Raw genomic sequence first — 8,332 nt, forward strand, 5'->3', positions numbered from 1 at the left:
ACCTTTTATAGATTTTGTGGTTACAAATACACGTTAGTGAAAAGGCAAATTTACAAATATAGAATCTGCAAATAATGAGGATTGACTGCATATATTCAAAATCATAAACATTGATTGTTATCTAATGAAAATAAGATTTCTCCCAAATGCCAATTTTATTATTACGGTCATGCATCACCTAATGACAGGGACGTGTTCTGAGAAGTTCATCTTTAGGTGATTTCATCATTGTGCAGATGTCATAGAGTGGACTTGAACCTGGATGGTAGAGCCCACTACACCACCTAGGCCATCTGCTATAACCTTTTGCTCCTAGGCTACACACCGGTACAGCATGTTACTGTATTGAATACCACAGGCAGCCATGGTAAGTATTTGTTTATCTAAACAGGGACAAGATACCATCCAATAATGGTGTTCTACTTTATGGGATCACTACCATGTATGTGGCCCATCACTGACCCAAATGGCATTACATGGTGCATGACTATATTTGGATAGGCATTTTCTCTCACGATTTGACTGTCTTTTAAATCATTTACTTGTCATTTTTTCCATCTGTTTGCTCATTTTCCTTATGGCCCTCGTTTTTTATCTCGTAAGGTACGATGAAGAGAGATCTTATAAGAGAAGTGTGAGGTAAAATCTCCTGATCTCCTATTCATGCTGGACCCTGTGTGTGTACACCAGTGTTTTACTTGGGGGTGACCTCAACATGCTACCAGAGCAAAGGTCACTGTATCGGTCTTTTGTATGCCATTTCCCGTCTTTGTCTTGCGTGTAAAGCTGTTGAGGTCAACCTAATTTGCAACTGAAACCTACTAAACCAGATACATCCCTGACTTGGCCCAGGCTGCAAGCTAACTTGAACTATACCCACCAGACTGACATGGATGATTTCAGCTTGATTCAGCCAGCATGTTTCTGATCCCTTTGCAACTTTGATATCTACTTCTCATGAAGGAATTTGTAAAGTCAATGTACATAAACAGTGAATGGGAGGAAACGACAGACAGCATATTTAATGGAAGGAGTGCATCTCAGTGCTCCAGAAGACAGTTTTGAAAAGCACATATGCACCACTTTCGTTTGGCTCTGCTTTGCTAAGTGACGGTCTCATGCTCTGCTTGCTTCTTTTTTGTTTCTTTTCCACACCCATAATTTTTGCCCCTGCAGACTGGATGAAGAACTGAGGGAAGCATCAGAAGCAGCTAAGTAAGACTTGGTTTTCATTTAGCAGCTGGCATGATGTTGGCTTGCATTTCAGAACTGAATTGGGAAAATGTGCATGCCTAGTGTTTTATTCCTGCTTCCTGACAATAATGCGCTTTAGAAATTCTCTTTCTCCTGTGATAGATGTAATCTCTATTATTCTTACTACCACCTGTTTTTCCCCGTGATTTTGGTTATACTGAGGAATCCATTTGTCACTGTTGTTTTTTTTTTAATGTATAGGAAATTCTAGGCACCACAACAAAAGAACATGTCACAGTCACTGCCTCGTATAGTGTGACATCCAGATGATCATTAGGTATTGAGGCAAGAGAACCTCATTAATTCATACCAATGGGGAGGAATAATACACGTCGAAATTTGGAATATTGGCTCTGGGCGTGGTGGCTCACACCTGTACTCCCAGCACTTTGGGAGGCTGAGGCAGGTGGATCACCTGAGGTCAGGAGTTCAAGACCAGCCTGACCAACATGGAGAAACCCCATCTCTACTAAAAATACAAAATTAGCTGGGCATGGTGGCACATGCCTATAATCCAAGCTACTTAGGAGGCTGAGGCAGGAGAATTGCTTGAACCCTGGAGTTGGAGGTTGCAGTGAGCCAAGATGGCACCATTGCACTCCAGCCTGGGCAACAAGAGTGAAACTCCATCTCAAAAAAAAATTGGAATACTTTTGTAGAATCCATTTCATGGCTAAGAGTTAAAACAACAACAACAACTGACTTAATGACTTTGGAAATACTGCTTAACTAACAGCATCTGAGCTATTTTGATGAATAGAAAAAAGTCCATTGCCTACTATTGTTAAAGTATAATTCTCAAAAAGGCAAAATTTTAACTCTCATTCAAATGTAAAATGAACACATGCTATTATTATATTCAACTAATTATATAATACAGGAACCACTAAGGTGTTAAAGCCAGTTCAAAGAACATTTGAGCAGCTAGATATCTATAGTTAATCTAGAAAAGAATATTTGGATAAGATTGTTGGGTTAGATACAAAACTGGTTAATAACCAACAGGCAATAAACTGTGATACTGAGGTTGCCTTTTCCACGACTGAAATTATTTGCATCTCTGCTGGACGAGAACTACGAGTTAACCTCTGCCTCTGTTGAGTTGTAAAATAGCCCAGCCAATCGAAAGTCAGCCCAGCACTGCTTTGAAAGGATTTCCAGTCATTCCCTTTTCTCGTTTCCAAGTTACAAAGAAATTTTCTCTTAATACATATTAGATATAATCAAGTACTATTTGAAAAGTTTGCTGTATTAAGCACATTAAATTTCTTCCCCATTTTAAATGTTGCTTATGCTGTTAATTTTTATAACCAGTTCCCATTTTATTAGACATTGCAAAAGCAGAAGGCCTGGACAATGTCTCAACAGCTATAAATTCTGAATAAATAAAATCTAATAGATGTTTTCTGCATAGTTGTAAATGCCAATTCCTCATTAAAACAATCCAATTAGACATTTTTCCCCCTATGTTACATTTTTATTGTAAGTGACCTATAGGATTATTTCCTTGTAGTGTGCCAATCTTCTGTGTTAAAAATTAAAGGATAGGTTTTTGCTTTAGAAGGTTTAGGGGAAGGGTGCATCAAGATGGCCACAGGAAGACAACACCGGAATGCAGCTCCCAGCGAAGGAGATGCACAGGGCTAGAGGACTTCGCGATTCCAAGCGAGCTGCCGGGTTCATTTTGGTGGGACTGATAGGGCATTGAAAATAGCCCAGGGAAGAGGCTGCAGAGCGAGAGCCGCCCAGGGGGGCAAATCAAGACCGGCAGGGGGGACGCATCCCCACCTGAAACGTGCTGCCGGCTGGGAGGGTCGGGAGGACTTCACCCCCTCAGTGCTCTGATTCGGATCCTGTGCTTACCTCAACCCTCCTGCAACCCGTGGTCCACAAGAGCCCTGCTAGATGGTGGTGTGCCATGGGTTGTCGATGCAAATCTGAGCAGAGGCTCCCACTGGGCAAGGCAAGTTGTCACATGGACCTGGGCAGAAGTTTGGACTAACACCAGTGGGACAGACCATCCCACAGAGGGAGGCAGAGTTGAAAGCTGGGAAACAGACCATAAGGCTTGGCAGGTCCCACCTCCACAGAATTCAAACTGAAGCCCTTGCCAGGGAGCTTGGCAGCAAATACGCCAGCTTGACCCCAACCAGGAAGATTGAGCTCTGGGAGAGATGCCATGGGGAAGGCGGGGCCAATCTCACCTGCAAACAAACCCCAGTGAAGGACCACCCACCAACAACCTGACTGAACCCGAGAGAGCCCAGCAACGCCCTCTGCAGGCCAAAAAAGATATAGCTCCAAACTAAACAGAAAACACATCCACTCAGAGATTACAGCTGGTAACACAAACTTCAAAGGTCAAAGGGAGATAAATCTACAAAGATGGGAGAAAACCGGTGCAAAAAGGATGAAATCATCAAAGAACAGAACACCTCTTCTCCTCCCAGGGATCACAACTCCTCACCATCAAGGGAACAAAACAAGACAGAAAATGAGTTTGACAAATTAACAGAAGTAGGCTTCAGAAGGTGGGCAATAACAAACTTTTCTGAGTTAAAAGACCATGTTCTAACCCAATGAAAAGAAACTAAGAACCTTGAAGAAAGGTTAAACGAAATGCTAACTAGAATAACCAGCTTAGAGAAGAACATAAATGACTTGATGGAGCTGAAAAACACAGCATGAGAACTTTCCAAGGCACACACAAGTTTCAACAGTCAAATCGATCAAGCAGAAGAAAGGATATCACAGATAGAAGATCAAATCAATGAAATAAAACAAGAAGGCAAGATTAGAGAAAAAAGAGTGAAAAAAAAATGAACAGAGCCTCCAAGAACTATGGGATTATGTGAAAAGACCTAATCACTTGATCAGCATACTGAATGTGATGGGAAGAATGATTCCAAGCTGGAAAACACTCTTCAAGATATTATCCAAGAGAACTTTCCCAACCTAACAAGGCAGGCCAATATTCAAATCCAGGATATACAGAGAATACCACAAAGATATTCCTCAAGAAGAGCAACCCCAAGGCACATAATTGTCAGATTCACCAGGGTTGAAATGAGGAAAAAATCCTAAGGGAAGCCAGAGAGAAAGGTCAAGTCACCCACAAAGGAAAGACCATCAGACACATAATGGATCTCTCGGCAGAAACCCTGCAAGCTAGAAGGGAATGGGGCCAATATTCAACATCCTTAAAGAAAAGAACTTTCAACCCAAGATTTCATATCCGGCCAAACTAAGCTTCATAAGTGAAGAAGAAATAAAATCCTTTAGGGACAAGCAATTGCTGAGAGATTTCATTGCTACAAGACCTGCCTTCAAAGAGCTACTGAAGGAAGTACTAAACAGGGAAAGGAACAACCAGTACCAGCCATGGCAAAAACGTACCAAATGGTAAAGAACAATGACTCAATGAAGAAACCATGTCAACTAACGAGCAAAACAACCAGCCAGTAACAAAATGGCAGGATCAAATTCAAACATAACAACATTAGCATTGAATGTAAATGACCTAAACGCCCCAATCAAAAGACACAGACTGGCAAACTGGATAAAAAGTCAAGACCCATTGGTGTGCTGTATTCAGGAGACCCATCTCACATGCAAAGACTCACATAGACTCAAAATAAAGGGATGGAAGAAGATTTACCAAGCAAATGGAAAGCAAAAAAAGCAGAGGTAGCAATCCTGGTCTCTAATAAAATGGACTTTAAACCAACAAAGATCAAAAGAGACAAAGAAGGGCATTACATAATGGTAAAAGGATCAATGCAACAAGAAGAGCTAACTATCCTAAATATATATGTACCCAATGCAGGAGCACCCAGATACATAAAGAAAGTTCTTAACAACCTACAAGAGACTTAGACTCCCACACAATAATAGTGGGAGACTTTAACACTCCACTGACAGTATTGGACAGATCAACAAGACAAAGTCAACAAGGATATCTAGGACTTGAATGCAGATTTGGACCAAGTGGACCTAATAGACATTTACAGGACACTCCACCCCAAATCAACAGAATACACATTCTTCTCAGGACCACATTGCACTTACTCCAAAATTGACCACATAATTGGAAGTAAATCACTTCTCAGCAAATGCAAGAGATCAGAAATCATAACAGTCTCTCGGAGCACAGTGCAATCCAATTAGAACTCAGGATTAAGAAAAGCACTCAAAACTGCACAATCACATGGAAACTGAACAACTTGCTCCTGAATGACAAATGGATAAACAATGAAATGAAGGCAGAAATAAAGATGTTCTTTGAAACAATGAGAATGAAGACACAACGTAGAGATCCCATGAGACACATTTAAAGCAGTGTCCAGAGGGAAATTTATAGCAATAACTGCCCACATGAGAAACAAGATCTAAAATCGACACCCCAGCATCAAAATTGAAAGAGCTAGAGGTGCAAGCAAGAAAAAAAAAAACTCAAAAGCAAGCAGAAGACAAGCAATAACTAAGATCAGAGCAGAACTGAAGGAGACAGAGACACAAAAAACACTTCAAAAAAAATCAATAAATCCAGGACCTGGTTTTTTGAAAAGATCAACAAAATAGACCACTAGCTAGACTAAAAGAAAAGAGAAGAATCGAATAGATGCAATAACAAACAATAAAGGGGAGATCACCACTGATTCCTCAGAAAAAAATACCATCAGCGATTACTACAAACAACTCTATGGACATAAATTAGTAAATCTGGAAGAAATGGTTAAGTTCCTTGACACTTGCACACTCCTAAGACTAAGCCAAGAAGAAGTTGAAACCCTGAATAGACCAATAACAAAGCCTGAAGTTGAGGCATCAATTAATAGCCTACCAACCAAAAAAAGTCCAGGACCAGATGGGTTCACAGCCGAATTCTACCAAACATACAAAGAGGAGCTGGTACCATTCCTGTTGAAACTATTCCGAACAATACAAAAAGAGGGAATCCTCCCTAACTCTTTCTATGAGACCAACATCATCCTGATACCAAAATCTGGCAGAGACACAACTAAAAAAGAGAACTACAGGCCAATATCCCTGATGAACATTGATGCAAAAATCTTCAATAAAATACTGGCAAACTGAATCCAACAGCACATCAAAAAGCTTATCCACCATGATCAAGTAGGCTTCATCCCAGGGATGCAAGGCTGGTTCAACATATGCGAATCTATAAACATAATTCACCACATAAACAGAACCAAAGATAAAAACCACATGATTATCTCAATAGATGCAGAGAAGGCCTTTGACAAAATTCTTCTTGCTAAAAACTCTCAATAAACTAGGTATCGATGGAACATATCTCAAAACAAGAAACCCATAGCCAATATCATACTGAATGGGCAAAATCTAGATGCATTCCCTTTGAAATCTGGCACTAGACAAGGATGCCCTCTCTCACCACTCCTATTCAATATAGTATTGCAAGTTCTAGCCAGAGCAATTAGACAAGAAAAAAAAATAAATAAAGTGCATTCAATTAGGAAAAGAAGAAGTCAAATTGTCCCTATTTGCAGACAACATGATCATATATTTAGAAGACCCCATTGTCTCAGCCCAAAACTTCCTGAAGCTGATAAGCAGCTTTGGCAAAGTCTCAGGATACAAAATCATTGTGCAGAAATCACAAGCATTCCTATACACCAATAACAGACAAACAGCCAAATCATGACGGAACTCCCATTTACAACTGCTACAAAGAGAATAAAATACCTAGGAATACAACTTACGAGGGATGTAAAAGATCTCTTCAAGGAGAACTACAAACCACTGCTCAAGGAAATAAGACAGGACACAAACAGATGGAAAAACATTCCATGTTCATGTTTTGGAAGAATCAATATTGTGAAAATGACCATACTGTCCAAAGTTATTTATAGATTCAGTGCTATCCCCATCAAGCTACCATTGACCTTCTTCACAGAACTGGAAAAAAAAAAAAAAAAAAACACTTTATATGGAACCAAAAGAGAGCCTGCATAGCCAAGACAATCCTAAGCAAAAAGAACAAAGCTAGAGGCATCATGCTACCTGACTTCAAACTATATTACAAGGCTGCAGTAATCAAAACAGCATGGTACTGATACCAAAACAGAGATATAGACCAATGGAACAGAACAGAGGCCTCGGAAGCAATGCCACACATCTACAACCATCTTATCTTTGACAAACCTGACAAAGCCAGTTCACTGTCCCTCAGACTATTGGAGGGCCACCACATACTGTGCTCCTCTCACTGACCACCAGTGAAAGAGGTGCCACTTCCTGAAGTGCAGCGGGGGGCCAGATAAATGGCCTCAGAGGGCCGTATACGGCCCGCAGGCCATAGTTTGGGGATTCCTGGTCTAGCCAATGCAGGAAGCTGAAACTGGACCCCTTCCTTATACCTCATACAAAAATTAACTCCAGATGGATTAAAGATTTAAACATAAGAATGAACACCAAAAAAAAAAAAAAAAAAAAAAAAAGAACAAACACCATAAAAACCCTAGAAGAAAACTTAGGCAACACCATTTAGGACACAGGCACAGGCAAGGACTTCATGACTAAAACACCAAAAGCACTGGCAACAAAAGCCAAAATAGACGAATGATAGCTAATTAAACTTAAGAGTTTCTGCACCACAAAAGAAATAATCATTAGAGTGAACCAGCAACCAACAGAATGGGAAATAATTTTTGCAATCTACCCATCAGACAAAGGGCTAATATCTAGAATCTACAAAGAACTAAAGCAAATTTACAAGGAAAAATCCCATTCAAAAGTGGGCGAAGGATATGAACAGACACTTTTCAAAAGAAGACAAATATGCGGCCAACAAACATAGGAAAAAGTGCTCATCATCATTAGTCATTAGAGAAATGCAATTCAAAAGCACATTGAGATACCATCTCATGCCAGTTAGAATGGCAATTATTAAAAAATCTGGAGACAACAGATGCTGAAGAGGATGTGGAGAAAAAGGAACACTTTTACACTGTTGGTGGGAGTGTAAATTAGTTCAACCATTATGGAAGACAGTGTGGCAATTCCTCAAGGATCTAGAAATAGAAATTCCATTTGA

At 40.1% G+C, this 8,332-nt stretch overlaps 1 protein-coding gene across 13 annotated transcripts in view; it reads left to right on the top strand.

Moving 5' to 3' along the window:
• The window catches only part of PRUNE2 (prune homolog 2 with BCH domain), a 537,643-nt gene that overhangs the window by 517,484 nt on the left and 11,827 nt on the right, over window positions 1-8,332 (top strand). For 6 of the 13 annotated variants that reach the window (XM_074394630.1, XM_074394629.1, XM_074394637.1 and 3 more), the window contains 2 exons: window positions 604-639; window positions 1,177-1,215. The exons of 2 other annotated variants lie outside the window; for them this stretch is intronic. In XM_074394630.1, coding sequence (XP_074250731.1) covers window positions 604-639; window positions 1,177-1,215 — 75 coding nt within the window. The remainder of the gene's footprint in view (window positions 1-603; window positions 640-1,176; window positions 1,216-8,332) is intronic. 5 more of the 13 variants (XM_074394634.1, XM_074394640.1, XM_074394636.1 and 2 more) reach the window with 2 other exon arrangements.

The sequence above is a fragment of the Saimiri boliviensis genome, chromosome 2 (genome assembly GCF_048565385.1).
Source record: "Saimiri boliviensis isolate mSaiBol1 chromosome 2, mSaiBol1.pri, whole genome shotgun sequence".
NCBI lineage: Eukaryota > Metazoa > Chordata > Mammalia > Primates > Cebidae > Saimiri > Saimiri boliviensis.